The following is a 14,978-nucleotide window of genomic DNA, read 5'->3' as shown; positions in this document are numbered from 1 at the left end:
CCCGAGCCTTAAACCAATCTCTATGTTTTTCTTAAAACTTCTCTTACTCTGTGTGTGTGTTAGTGAGAGTTTGCTGTTAAATATGTTGCTGAATAATGGGATTGGTAAAAAGTTGAGTTCTGTTTTTGGGACTTCTGCTTCATCAACAGAAAGAAAAGTAGGTAGTAGGTTTTAGTTTTTTAACTTTTTCCAAAAACTTAGATTAAATCAAGAAGAAGTTGATGTGAATGACCTAAAATATATACAATTGGAAATGAAATAAGAAGCAGAAGCAGTTAATTTGTTTTATGGATTAGCAAACTCAGTAGAAAACTAGTGCATATATGAGATTTAATGAACTATCTGACCATGCAGATTCTCTTCTAACAACTTGCTAGGTGGAGCATTGAAGCTTAAGGAAATCCAAAATGGTTGAAAAGCCCCGCTCCCTTGATGATGTTAATAGGGAAGTTGTTGATCTGGTATGTGCTTGATATTGCTTTTCTTTTCATTTTTTCTTCTTTCTGAAGATGGACAATAATATAGCCAAATGTTGTTGCCTTCAGAGTTAGTTGTTCAACTTTGATTGCTCAATTTTGTTTTATGTAGAAGAAACTTTGTTTCTGCCACAAACAGCCATTTTTTTTTTCCCATTTTAGATTGGACAAGTTCAACAGAAGTTAGACTTTTTATGTTTAAATTCAAGCTGCATCATGCTGATAATTTGATTTTCCCAAAGGGATAAGAAAAAGATGGAAATTCAAAGAAGTCATTACTTTAATCTTATTTGTTTGGTATAAAACAATTTGCTAAATTGGAAGTTGCTTGATGTAGGAGAATATACCCCTTGAAGAAGTTTTTGAGCATCTTACCTGTACAAGGGAGGGTTTGACTTCTGATGCAGTTCAAAAACGATTGGATTTATTTGGATACAACAAACTTGAGGAGAAAAAGGTTAGAAAAGCAATGTTCTGTTTTCATCTGTCTTTCCTCTTGTTTTTCAATCACTCCTTGCTCTGTCTCCCTAGCTCATTGATTGCTTCTTTTCTACTCTTCTCTATCCTGCTCTAGGAAAACAAAATACTGAAGTTTCTAGGCTTTATGTGGAATCCTTTATCATGGGTTATGGAAGCTGCAGCTATCATGGCCATTGGTCTTGCACATGGAGGGGTAAGCCTATATGACTCTTCAACTTCTCTTCCTTATTTACTTATTTTTTATAGTATGGTTAGCTATATGACATTGCCCCAGAGACCTGAAAAAATGTATTAACGAATATGACTACTCTTACTTTTTCTTGAAGATGTTAGTGGAAGAGTGTGTTTGGAAGTGCGATTTTGCAGCTAAAAAGTGATTTTAAACCAAATCGCAAAAAGTGTATCATTTGGGAGTGCGTTTTAAAAAAATTATGATTTGAAAACGTAAAAAAAAAAAAAAATTGTGTTTTCAAATCGCAGGCAATGAGGTTTTAAAAACTAAATTGCAATTTTACCAAACGCTTAACTGTGCTTTTAAAAATTGAGTTTTCAAATCACTATTTTTTTAATCGTACTTTTTAAAACCGCAAACTCAAACAAACCCTAATAATGGGTAGTAACACTGAAATCATGACTTCCTTAGTTTGATTTTGCGATAGTAATTCCTCAGTTTAAGTTGAAATTTCACAGTTGGCCAAATTTGTTCTTCAGTCAATTAGTTTGGGACAATGTTGACAAAAAACCTTGTTTGTGCAGGGCAAAGGTTCAGATTATCATGACTTCTTTGGCATCCTGATCTTACTAATTATCAACTCTACCATCAGTTTCATAGAGGAAAACAATGCTGGAAATGCAGCTGCTGCTCTTATGGCACGCTTGGCCCCAAAAGCCAAGGTCCTTCTCTTTGTAGATTGAGATTCTTAACTTCTTGACAGCTCCATGTTGCCATCAAATATAGTTATAAACTTTTTTGTCGATTTACCACTATGTCTGAGACATCCTTGTTTCCACTTTTTTATTTTTTATTTCTATTACTCTTACTTAATTAGGCATTGCGCGATGGAAGATGGAGTGAAGAAGATGCTGCAGTGCTGGTTCCTGGAGACATAATCAGTATCAAACTTGGTGACATTGTTCCTGCTGACGCGCGTCTTCTTGAAGGAGATCCTCTAAAAATTGATCAGGTTTATTATTAACAAAAGATATGATATTACTCATACATAATATGGATATCATGGTAAATATTTTGGTATGAAATCTCTCTGTTCCTTAGTCTGAAATCTTTAGAGTCTGCAATCAGATGGGGAATATAATGCCACTCTAATTAACTTGAAAATAACCTAAGAAAACTTAAAACCTTAGAAAAAGGAATTGAACAGAAGTCATTTTGAAATAGCCACTAAAAATTTATGATTTGATTCTTCATGCACATTCACTTTTACATTGACATGATTTTCTCTAAAAACCAAGCACTAGTGTCACTATGATGTAATATACAACATATTTTGTTAAAGTATTGATTAAATGATTAAATTTACCTCTTTTTATTAGTTTAATCTTTTAGAATAAGTGGTGATTCAACATGGTATTATAGTAGAGATCCTGAGTTCGAACTCTGTATTTTTCATTTACCTCCCATTTCAATTAAATATTTCACGTGTTGGGTCTCATCTATTAAAAAGGAGTTTGAGCCACACGTGAGGGGAAGTATTAAAGTATTGATTAAATGATTAAATTTACCTCTTCCTATAACCTTAAGCTTTTGAGACAAATGGTGATTTAACATATTTTTTTCTAGTATTCTGACCTCCCGTTTTAAACATATTTCCTCATCACTTGCAGTCTGCTCTTACTGGGGAATCTCTTCCAGTAACAAAAAATCCAGGTGATGGGGTTTATTCAGGTTCAACATGCAAGCAAGGGGAAATTGAAGCAGTTGTTATTGCAACTGGCGTTCACACTTTCTTTGGGAAGGCAGCTCATCTTGTGGAAAACACCACACATGTTGGACATTTCCAGAAGGTCCATTTACAAGAAATTTTCTCTGCATAATGTCAAGCCAAATTTTTTTGAGTGTTTTAAGCAGTATTCTCAAGACTTTCTCCAAATCATAACAACAAATATTGTCATGGTCATGCTCGATGTTTCCTATTTTAAATTGAAATAATTTTTTTTTTCAGGTTTTAACGGCAATCGGAAACTTCTGCATTTGTTCAATTGCTGTTGGGATGGCTATTGAAATCATCGTGATATACGCGGTTCACGGGAGGGGATACCGTGTTGGCATTGATAACCTACTTGTCCTACTAATTGGGGGCATACCAATTGCAATGCCAACTGTTCTTTCAGTTACAATGGCAATCGGTTCTCATCGTTTATCACAGCAGGTTTGTAAAGCCACGACCACACTCTAGATTGATTTGGAAGTATACAATGATCATAAAAGGACTTATCCTGATAGTCCATATGAATGAATTAATGGTTTTCAATTCTGAATATTCTTGGACATTGGGCATCTACGTTTTGTGCAGGGTGCCATAACAAAGAGAATGACAGCCATCGAGGAAATGGCTGGAATGGATGTATTATGCAGTGACAAAACAGGCACACTGACGCTTAACAAGCTTACAGTGGATAAAAATTTGATTGAGGTTATCCTCTTGGTCCCTCTGTGTTACTTGGGTAAACTATGCTAATAAATTCTCTACCAGCTCCAACACCAATCCAACAAAAGAGAACAGAACTCCTATCCCATTCTATTGGCCCTGTTTTTTTTTTTTTTTTTTTTTTTTTAAATCTAATTTTGAACATTTGCTTCGAAGAATTTTGACATTATCCATGTCATTACAGGTTTTTGTCAAAGGTGTTGACAAGGATATGGTTGTACTTATGGCTGCAAGAGCATCTAGGTTAGAGAACCAAGATGCCATTGATGCTGCAATTGTTTCAATGTTGGCAGACCCCAAGGAGGTATAAGATATTTAGAAAGGTCATCGGTATGGACAATGGTTCCTTTTATGTGTGTATGATCAACTGAAGGATATAAAACTGCTTCTACACTGTCTTACAATGTCTTCACCACCATTTTGGTCGTTTCCCTCCTTTTATGCAACTGTCTGCAAAGAGTTCTGGAATCTTTCATTGTGTTTGGCTTATTTCACAACATATTGGACAGTCTTATGGATTATTAGATGTTAATTGGCATTGAAAATGATTGCTTAATCCTAGAATTCAACTGAGTCTATAGTAAAATTCTTTAGGCACGAGCCGGAATCGAAGAAGTTCACTTCCTACCATTCAATCCAACTGATAAAAGGACTGCACTTACCTACATCGATGGTGCTGGTAAAATGCAGAGAGTCAGCAAAGGTGCACCAGAGCAGGTATAACTTAAAAATTTCCAATAACGGTTTGTTTGGGTTTGCGATTTCAAAACATGTAATTTAAAATTAGCAATTTTAAAAAAAATGCCATTTGAAAGTTCAGTTAAGCATTTGGTAAAATTGCAGTTTAGCATTTAAAAACGCACTCCATCATATGCGATTTGAAAACGTAAATTTTTTTACGTCTTCAAATTTTGCAATTTTTAAATACAAACTTCCAAACGATACATTTTCTGTGATTTGGTTTAAAGTCGTACTTTTGGTCAAGAACTTAGATTGCATTGCCTAATTGCTCCGCCTATAGTTCCTCAAATCATATTTTCTAAATGAACTAGAGCCAATCCAAATTGATCTTGTTGGCTTCTAAAATCGTGCTTTATTTAAAACGCACCACGTTGTATGCGATTAGAAAACACAGATTTTTCTACGTTTTGAAATTGTAATTTTTTAAAAACACTCTTTCAAACGATACATTTTCTGCTATTTGGTTTAAAATCGAACTTTTAGTTTGCGAAATCGCAGTGCCAAACACACTGTAAGTTCTTGACCTTCAGTTGCTTCCAAAAGTTATGAGCTATTTTGCACATATACTATGTAGATTCTCAATCTGGCGCACAACAAATCCGAAATTGAATGGAGGGTACATTCAATTATTGACAAGTTTGCAGAACGTGGACTGCGTTCCCTTGGAATTGCCTGCCAGGTTATCAGTCTCTCAAAGTCTATTCATGATGCTACAAACCATTTTTTTTTTTTCTCTTTTTATCTTCCAAAAGTTTATGTGGCTTTTAAAATCACATTGGATCAAAATTCAATAGTTATTCATCCTAAAGCCAATGGTGATTTTAAAAACCACATCAACTTTGGAAGGATAAAAAGATGACAAGAAAATGGTTCCTAGCATTACTCAGTAAACTTGTTCTTCTCTATATTTTGAGAAAACGTGGTCTCTTTTTCCTCTAGGAAGTACCTGCTGGAACCAAAGACAGTCCTGGTGGCCCCTGGGAGTTTGTTGGCCTTCTTCCTCTTTTTGACCCTCCTCGCCATGACAGTGCTGAAACAATTAGAAGAGCTTTGGACCTGGGTGTGAGTGTTAAAATGATCACAGGTGTGTGCCTGTAACCTTCTTTTTGGACCTTTGAATGAAAATTCATAATCCCACGTGTAACATGGAAGTTAGAAATATTTAAGTCAACAGCAGTTGTCCAGTGATAGAGAGTCTTAAAGAAAAAAAAAAATCCTTTAGTTCCGCCACCGTTCGTTCACGGTCTTCGAAGTTTCGATAAGAGATGTTCATCTTCTAGATATGATGTGAAGACCCAAATTTTGAGATTTGACATTAACTGGAGATGTTCAACATGATGGAGAAGAGAAAACGAAACTGTGCAGTACTTAAGTACTGGTTTTCATAGCATTGGTGATAGGGCCTTTCGAAAAAGTAAGCTGAAAGTTTAATAGATCAAGGTAGAGAGGGAGAGAGAGAAGAACTGAAATAGTTGGTGATATTTTCTATGAACCTGTAGGGTGCTTTAAACATGAAGATTTGAATATTACCTTGTTCTCAGTACATAGAGATGCTGAATCAAACATGGAAGAACAATCAAATGAGATTTTATGACCCATATGCTCCACCCAAAATGGGAATGGGCTAGGGTTATGAACTTATAATCTCTAGTCTGATGATCGAGTCGATTCCATGATTATAAGTTCCTTCCATACTGAAACATGGTTCGGTTATATACATTCTAATTATGAGAAGGGGTTATTCGAGCGTATCTAAATAGATACTATATTTACATATGGCTTGCTATGTAACAACAATGAATCCTTCATGCGATAGGATGGTGATTTCACCCTTCTATAAATCCTGCAGGTGACCAGCTCGCAATTGGCAAGGAAACAGGAAGACGGCTTGGTATGGGCACAAACATGTACCCCTCTTCATCTCTACTTGGTGATAGTAAGGGTGGGGCACTTGCTGCTCTCCCCATTGATGAGCTCATTGAGCAAGCTGACGGTTTTGCTGGCGTCTTTCCCGGTCAGTCCAGTGGTTAATTATATGGTAAGCTCCTTTAAACTTGATTTTCGTGCAATTTCTAATCACATCTTTTCTCTCCTTCAGAACATAAGTATGAGATTGTGAGTAGATTACAAGCTAGAAAGCACATTTGTGGAATGACTGGTGATGGAGTAAATGATGCACCTGCCTTGAAGAAAGCCGACATAGGAATTGCAGTGGCAGATTCCACAGATGCTGCCCGTGGTGCTTCAGATATTGTTCTAACAGAACCAGGGTTGAGTGTAATCATTAGTGCTGTTTTGACAAGCCGTGCAATCTTCCAGCGAATGAAAAACTACACGGTAATTTAACAATTACTACAGGCATTTAAGATAGAAAGACAACTGCCGTATAACTGCGATGACGTGACAGAAAAAATCAGCCATTGTTAATCCGTCATCCCAATTGTATGTCAGTTGTATAGCAGTTTACTAAATAACATTCATCTTCAAGATATAATCAAAAGTCTTGGTATAAGCCATACTTGTGATAGTTTAAATGCTGAGACTGTTTATCTTTACTCCCCTGCCTCCAGATATATGCTGTGTCTATGACCATACGTATTGTGGTAAGCTTTCCATTTAAACTAGATTTGTGTAAATGAAAGATTTTAAAGTGCATCCTACTGTCAAGCTTGTGTCATTTACAGCTGATATTTGTTTAGCAGCTAGGTTTTATGTTGCTGAATATCTTCTGGAGATTTGACTTCCCTCCTTTCATGGTTCTTGTCATCGCCATTCTTAATGATGGTTAGCTTCCTGGTTTCGTGTTTATTATTATTATTTTTATTATTTTTATTTTTTTCATTTTTCTGTCAGATGAACTTGTTCGTTTGCTTACAGGTACTATCATGACCATATCCAAGGACAGGGTCAAGCCTTCTCCACTTCCCGACAGTTGGAAACTCAGTGAAATTTTTGCAACAGGGATTGTCCTTGGTAGTTACCTTGCTCTAATGACTGTCATATTCTTCCGGGCAGCTTTTGAATCCACCTTCTTTGAAAAGAAATTCTTTCAGGTAGCTTCCCTCGTTTGATTCATCAATGGTCACCTCATGTCTTGCATAGGTTCTAAATCATATACACTTAAGCCAATAGCTGAGGACAGGAAGAATTTGCGGGTTGTGATCCACAACAATTACCTATCTGAATCACCAGTATTTTGGGCAAGTAATATGAGAGACTACATATAAGACCCACCTGCTTGAGGAGGTGAGCGAGTCCCAAGTAGACCATCTAAAAATTCGGGCATGCAATTGCTATAGATCCCTATCCAGAATTTACTACCCCGTCTAAATTTGCATAGTTTTGGGAGTTAGGACTCAGGACCATTATGGCCCTCCCCCAAGAAGATGTTCAAAGGTTAAGAAATGGCATGATGTCAATAATCATACTATGTACTTATATGGCAGGAAACATCTATCTCAAATCATATAGATGGTCTTTCACATGCTTATTGTTATTTTTTTTTTTCTTGTATTTGCTCTTACAGAAGAGTTGAAATAAGAGATTGTTGCTCTTAGCAATTTATACCTTTCTTGTTGCAGGAACATTTTCATTTGAAGAACATCAGCAAGGGCCAGATAGATGAAAAAGCTCGTAATGAAATGATGGCATCTGCTGTGTATCTTCAAGTTAGCACCATCAGCCAGGCATTAATATTTGTGACTCGCTCTAGGGGCTGGTCTTTTATGGAACGACCTGGGTTTTTGCTCCTAACTGCCTTCGCTATTGCTCAACTGGTACAGAATTTTAACTTTTTTGGTTCTGCAAAATGGATTTAATTGGGAGAAACATACATTAAACCTCAGAATATTGTTTGCATCATCTATATATTGAATCCAAATATCTCCATTTTTTTTTAATATCTCTATATACTTCATAAGCTTTTCTATTCCTTTCGTGATGTGTTGGACTCATCTTTGCAGGTTGCAACAATAATATCTGCCACTGCAACTTGGAAATTTGCTGAAATAAGAAAAATTGGTTGGGGTTGGACAGGTGTCATTTGGATATACAATATTCTGACTTATTTCTTGCTTGATCCCTTGAAATTTGCAGTCCGATATGCAATAAGTGGACGCGCCTGGGATCTAGTGGTAGACCAAAAGGTAAGTGAAACTAAAACAGTTAAAGTATTGATTAAATAATTGAATTTACTTTTTTCTATTAGCTTAAGCTTTTGAGATATGTTGTGATTTAACTTGGTATCAGAACAAAGGTCTTCAGTTCGAACCGTGACTCTACAGTTTATCTTCCATTTCAATTAAATATTCCACTTGACTTGACAATACTCTAAAACTACTAGAATATCACGAAATTTTTCATAAAGCATTTGCAAACTTCTTACTCAAGAAACTTCTGTAGAATTTCCTCTCTCTATACAATTAATGGTGTCTTTAACATTCTGACTTTTCCATTATTGTGAGTTCTATAGAACTAATACTAATATGACCACCTATTTATGTGTGTTTACCAGACTGCATTTACCAACAAAAAGAACTTTGGTAAAGAAGCTCGCGAGGCTGCTTGGGCAGCAGAGCAGAGAACACTACACGGCCTCCAATCTGCTGAAACGAAATGGTTTTCTGAGAAACACACTTTCAGGGACATCAGTCTTATGGCAGAAGAAGCTAAAAGGCGTGCAGAGATTGCAAGGTTAGTCTTCTTCTGAAACTGACAGTATTTCCTAATCATGTTTTATTTTGCGTTTTGTAAGGCTTAAGTATATGTTTAATGCATAAATAGCATCCACAGTCATTTTTTCATTTCTTTGCTCTTCTTTCTTAATTCCCTTTATTTTCTTTTTGCAGGTTGAGGGAGCTTCACACTCTGAAAGGCAAGGTTGAGTCATTTGCCAAGCTTCGGGGATTAGACATTGATGCAGTCAACCAGCACTACACTGTCTAATTTGTGTTCTTGATGGTGTTGATCTCTCTTCATGATTTCATTAATCACTTTTTTATGTCTTTATTATGAAAATAGTAAAGAACTAAACCAATTATGGTTGATATCCTGTAGTGTATCAACAAATGCCTATATTTTTATGTGATGACAATCCCAACATCCTGTGTTTTACTTCATGAACTGACGAAAATCACATATCCTGGGGTAGTTTTCTCCTTCTGTGGACATTTGTCGTGTTGTACTTAATCGTACGAAAAAAAACCCTTACACTAGTAAGCCCTAAACCATAGTTCTTAATTTTTTAACCCTAAAATATCCAAACAAAATAGTTAAAAGAAGTATCACAATTTAAAGTAAATACAGAAACATAACAAGGGCTGTTTGTGGACCTTCTATTATGCCTGCTAATTAAGCACATATTCAATGCCAAATTATAATAGATGTTCCAAAAGGATACTTTGCAGTGTATGTCAAAAAGAGCGAAAACAAGCAACTTGTAATCCTAAATATCATTCTTGACTCAGCCTTTCATTTTGAGAATAATTTGGTTTTAATCATGTGTATCTCATAATTACAATTTATGTTGAACAAACAATCCAAACATTTGAGTTTTTATGACAGCTTTTTTCTTTTTCATCAAATTTACAATGACCTTTTTTCCTTTTTGGGGGCCATAGTTAAAGCCAACTATTCCACCTGAGGTTTTTGATAAGAAGCAAGTATCGTCTACTTTATCAAACGTGCCGAACGAGACTCTCGAAGAATTTGATCAATTCTATATTGACTTGACCTTTCTGGTCCAAAGTAATAGAACCATCTAATAGCATTGCCAATGAGCTCGACAAAGCTCACTTTTAGCCAAATTTTCTTCTCTACATATTTGTCCTCATAGGCGATCTATGGGATGAAGGTTAGTCATTGTCAATGAGGTTTGTGATTTGTTACTTCATCTATCCATACCTTTCTCTCTTTGTTCATGAAGAAAAAAGTTTACCTTTGAACTTTTGAGTCTTTTGATGTGGTATTCTTCGACATGTGATGTTGCTAGACTCGTCTGTCTTTTCCCTTCGTACGCGAGAGTATCTGGCCCTTGTTAGAATTATTAAGATAAGAGTTATAAGTACTCAAGAGACAAAAGTTACAAGAACTCAAGAGAAGAGTTACAAGATGATTTGTGTAAATAAATTTTATTGTTGTTAATATTAGGGGTGTAAATCCGGACCGGATATAACCGGCCGGGAAACCGGATCCGGGCATTAACCGGCTCCAGGAAACCGGAAAATCCGGGTGGTACCCGGGTACCCGGAGCCGGAGCCGGGTATTTATTTCAAAAAATCCCGGATATACCCGGGTACCCGGCTCCGGGTAGGTTATTTAATTAAAAAATGAAAAATTACCCCCCTGCCCTTTTATCCTAATACTACACAGCTGCTGGGTTTAGGAAGGGTGAGGAGCATTTTGTCATTTTCTTAACAATTTTGTTGCCCTTCAATTTGACAATTTCCTCACTGCAGTGCCGCCGCTCACTTCTCTGCATCAAGTTGATTCACTTCTCTGCATCACTTCAAAAATCAAAACTCATTGACCTTCTTTGATTCAGGGGCTGAAGCACTTGAAGCTTCCATTGCTGCAGTCAGTAAATACGGCGGAGCTAGTGCTGGTTATCGCACATTGTTAGATGCCCTTATTCCAGCGTCATCGATGCTTCAGGAGGTCGTTAACAATGATCGTTATCATTTGTGTTCATAGTCAATGTGGCCTTACGGGACTAATATATCTAACTTCACGTACAGAGGTTAAATGCTGGGGATGTTCCTCATACTGCTTTTGTCCTCTCGTCAGAAGCAGCATTGGCTGGAGCCGAGGCAACCAAGCACATGCAGGCACAGGTGACATTCTAATTGATCCTCCTTTTCCTTACTTCATTGGGATTGAGCCTCTTTCGCTAGCCATTGTTTCTACTCAAAGGACATACGTGAATGTAAATAGCCTTTGAACAACAGAAGTCACTTCAATCAACATGTTTCTTTTTACTGGATTGCTTTTGTAGGCTGGGCGTTCAAGCTATGTCTCTGGGGAGATCCTTTCATCAGTTCCAGATCCTGGTGCAGTGGCTGCAGCTTCATGGTACAGAGCAGCAGCTTTAGCCGTCAAGGACAAATACGGGATTTCTTCATGAGCCAATTAATGCAATTACTGCTGCTTTGTAGCTCTGCGGATTTAACCAAAGTTTTGTTCATGATTTTACGGTAGTCTAACTAGTTAGGCTTTCCGCTTATGCTTTTTTTTTAATATACAACCCGGACCGGATACCCGGGTAAAACCGGGTACCCGGATACCCGGGTCCGGGCCCGGGTGTTTAAATCCTAAAACCCGGGGATCCGGAGCCGGTTCCCGGGTTTCACCCAATACCCGGGAACCCGCTCCAGATTTACACCCCTAGTTAATATGAAAGTAGAAGTGTCGTGTAACGTTCAGGCTTTTTTTAAATAAATAAAGTCTTGTATACAATCAAATGATCAATTGAATAAAGAACACAATATAAAAAATTTAGTGAGAAGTTAGTGCAGGCACGTCACTAATTAATTTAATTTCAAATTATATATATATAAATCCTAACCCTATATACTATATATATATAGAACTAATATATATAAAGACAAAATATATAGCTTATATTTGGCATACTATATATAGTATTAATTTATATGTATATATATAGTTTGTAAATTTAAACCTTAACCCTATATACATTCACTATATTTAGCACTAATATATATAGGGTTAGGAAATATACGTATAGTATGAATTTATACCCTCACCTTTTGTCTTTGATGATAAATTTTTTTTATGTTCCCGTTAATTTTTTTATTTTTTATTTTTGTTCCCTAAAACTAAACCCTAAAAATCAAACCGGAAGATAATCAAACCATAATTAGAATAAAAATAATTTAGTGACGTGTCAATATGACACGTAACTAAATAGTACTGTATCAAATTAACACGTCACTAAATAGCGACGTGTCAATCCAACACGTCCCTAAAAAATGTCGTGCCAATCTGCCACGTCACTAATTGGTGACGTATGAAAATATTGACGTGTCATTAATAATTTAAATTTCAAAATCATTATATTGAATTAAGAAACAGCAACGCTTGCTTGGATAAGATCCGACAGCTGTGCCTATGACACGTGTACTTCACTCTCTGCTTCTTTCTTACTAACCGGTCACTGGCAGGTCTCACTGGCTTGGCTTTGGCTAACGTTAGCCGGCTCTCTTGCCTCCTGACACAAAGAGATGAATGGCTGGCAATAGGCTGAAGCTGAAGGTCAGATGCCAGGGGAGAACGACGGATAATTGGTCTTGTTTGGCAAAAACAAGTATAGTAGTGAGATTGTTAATTTTAAAATTAATAAAAAATAATAATGTAATATAAAGTAAAAAGAATTTGTATAGAAAAGTGGGAAAACAAATTATATTTTAGTGAATTTTTTATTTATATAATAATAAAAAAATTATTGATGTGATATAAAAATAAAAAAATAAAAATGTTTTGATGTAGATTGTTGTTGGAAAAAATGAAAAAGTGAGAAAAAGTGAAGTGAATAGTGCAAAGCACTATCTTGTTCTGTAGTATTCTTTGCCAAACACTGCCATTGTTTCGGCATGTTTGGTTGATTTTTATTTTTCAAATACTGTTTTTTATAATTGAAGTTTTATTAAGATTTTATCTTTTTTTTTTTTTTTTAATTTTGTTTCAAATTTTCTAAACCATTCAAACATAATTTCGAAAAACAGATTCTATTACTATTTGCAATTTTGAATATTTTTTAAAAAAATTGCACACCCAAACGAGCTTGAAATAGGTTGAAAGTATAAACACCAAAGGAAAAGCGCTAGTCCTCAAAATGACTAGTCAATTTGAAGTTTCTCTAAAATCCCTTATAAAGTTCAGTTTCACCTAGTAACTAGGTAATGTGGGACTTATCATTCATGACTATCTCTTATAAACTACTCACTCTATGTGAGCTATTCATCTCTTCTCCATAGAGGACCGGAGTGTTATACCACGGGATAATCAACCCCCTACCTTTTCTTTTTTCTTTTTTTAATCTCCTTATGAAATTCATGAGAAGTTAGTGTTTAATAGGTTATAATGGGAATGAGTTTTCATGTCTTCTTCTAATGTTTGATGCATACATGTTAACAACCAAGCCAGTATAATACTGCTTGGTCATAGGTATCATGATTGCCTTGTATAATACTGCTAATAAATTAAAATTAATAGACTTGAAAACAACAACAAATAAAATATTCCAATGCCCCTTTTCTCATTTAGCTTCTAATGGATTGTATATCTCTCACTTTTAGCTATAATAGTTAAACAAAATCATAAAAAACCGGTTCATCTCATTATCTACTAAAAATGCAAAATAGATTTGTCTTAGATTTTTGAATGGGTATACTATTCACAAATGCATCTTTTTTTTAATATTTCTTTTTGGCCTCTCTCATTCTCTCTCTTTCCCTTCTTTTCCCCTTATTTTTTATTTTTTATTTTTTTCATGGTTGCTTGTGATTATAATTAATTAGTAGTTATTTTTTTTACTTTTTCACAAAAAAAAAGAAGAAAAATAAATAAACTTGTATTAACATTTACAGTTTTTTTCAATTTCATTTATGATATTAGTTTTAATTGAATTTTGTCACTACAATATAAACAGTTTCAGGATTGCAATTCTTTTTATACCAGGGTGCATAATAGTGGTGAACTTTAATGATAGTTAGAAAAATGATCGTTTTAATAAAACAACCATCATAAAATATGTCCATAAGAAAAATGTCTTTATGAAAAAAGAAAAAGAAAAAGAAGGATAAAAAGAATGTTTGAAAAAAAAAATGACAGTCTAATTATTGGAAGGATAGATAGATGTTGATTACATGTCTTTATAAACTACACGTCTTTTTAATATAAGATTGGAGTGTTACAATAGTCTAATTATTGGAAGGATAGATAGATAGATGTTGATCGATGAGAGGGTGAGTGAATGAATGGGTGGAGAGAGAGAGAGAGAGAGAGATGAGAGAATTTGTGTGAATGAATTGAGTGATTCTGTTAACCCAATTAAGCATACCCAGCATTCCGAATCTCATCAAAAGCCAACGCGGATTGCGAATTATTGATGCCAACGTCATCCCCATTTGCTTTCAGGTAGACCCCAAGCTCCCAACTTGCTTCCCAATTTGCATTGACTATTTGTTCATTTTACATTATTTTATTGAAAACGATTCATTTCAGGTGTTGGCAGATTAAATTTCTTGAATCGCAGCTGGTCTGAAGTTAATAATTTTGAGCGTCGGTTATGATACTTACAAATTTCTACCAAGGGCTGCTACAACTTGCATCGTTAACAAAATCTTTGCGTACTAATTAATCTCTTGAAATTAAGATCGTTCTCGAGGTTATGTAATGAATTGTTGCCTGGATATAACCATTTAAGAGCATTCTCAATGAGCCCGACAAAGCTCACTTTTAGCTAAATTTTCTTCTTTATAGATTTGTCCTTATGGACGATCTATGAGATGAAAATTAGTCAGATGTGAGGGATTTTCTCTCATGACCTTGATAGTTTGGTTTGAGGAGGTGTCTCTCACGGCCGGTTTAAATAAAT

At 35.4% G+C, this 14,978-nt stretch overlaps 2 protein-coding genes across 2 annotated transcripts; both read left to right on the top strand.

The window, feature by feature from the left end:
* The first annotated feature begins 375 nt into the window (after nucleotides 1-375).
* On the top strand, nucleotides 376-9,455 carry LOC133879671 (plasma membrane ATPase 1-like). Its single transcript, XM_062318346.1, has 21 exons — nucleotides 376-461; nucleotides 814-933; nucleotides 1,051-1,149; nucleotides 1,713-1,850; nucleotides 2,006-2,140; nucleotides 2,799-2,978; nucleotides 3,137-3,343; nucleotides 3,488-3,607; nucleotides 3,807-3,926; nucleotides 4,217-4,339; nucleotides 4,938-5,042; nucleotides 5,303-5,447; nucleotides 6,213-6,377; nucleotides 6,462-6,700; nucleotides 6,934-6,966; nucleotides 7,066-7,147; nucleotides 7,241-7,416; nucleotides 7,945-8,139; nucleotides 8,326-8,508; nucleotides 8,877-9,055; nucleotides 9,211-9,455. Exons 1-21 carry the CDS (start codon nucleotides 408-410, stop codon nucleotides 9,305-9,307), a joined length of 2,895 nt encoding a protein of 964 aa, XP_062174330.1. The 5' UTR covers nucleotides 376-407; the 3' UTR covers nucleotides 9,308-9,455.
* A 1,435-nt stretch (nucleotides 9,456-10,890) lies between these two features.
* Nucleotides 10,891-11,483, top strand: LOC133879359 (putative 3,4-dihydroxy-2-butanone kinase). The gene is made up of 3 exons (XM_062317900.1): nucleotides 10,891-11,017; nucleotides 11,098-11,193; nucleotides 11,355-11,483. The coding sequence occupies exons 1-3, from the start codon at nucleotides 11,006-11,008 to the stop codon at nucleotides 11,481-11,483; spliced, it is 237 nt and encodes a 78-aa protein (XP_062173884.1). The 5' UTR covers nucleotides 10,891-11,005.
* The last annotated feature ends 3,495 nt before the right edge of the window (nucleotides 11,484-14,978 follow it).

Source organism: Alnus glutinosa, chromosome 10 (genome assembly GCF_958979055.1).
Source record: "Alnus glutinosa chromosome 10, dhAlnGlut1.1, whole genome shotgun sequence".
In the NCBI taxonomy this organism is placed as follows: domain Eukaryota; kingdom Viridiplantae; phylum Streptophyta; class Magnoliopsida; order Fagales; family Betulaceae; genus Alnus; species Alnus glutinosa.
Note: the sequence above shows the minus strand (reverse complement) of the source record. Positions and strands in the feature narration are given on the sequence as shown.

Bases quoted from the DNA above. Each gene is read 5' to 3' on its own strand.
- LOC133879671 (XM_062318346.1), top strand. From the start codon at position 408: ATGGTTGAAAAGCCCCGCTCCCTTGATGATGTTAATAGGGAAGTTGTT. The intron at 4,340-4,937 runs GTATAACTTAAA...TATACTATGTAG, and splicing joins GCAAAGGTGCACCAGAGCAG to ATTCTCAATCTGGCGCACAA. The intron at 8,140-8,325 runs GTACAGAATTTT...TCATCTTTGCAG, and splicing joins CCTTCGCTATTGCTCAACTG to GTTGCAACAATAATATCTGC.
- LOC133879359 (XM_062317900.1), top strand. The intron at 11,194-11,354 runs GTGACATTCTAA...TTGCTTTTGTAG, and splicing joins CCAAGCACATGCAGGCACAG to GCTGGGCGTTCAAGCTATGT.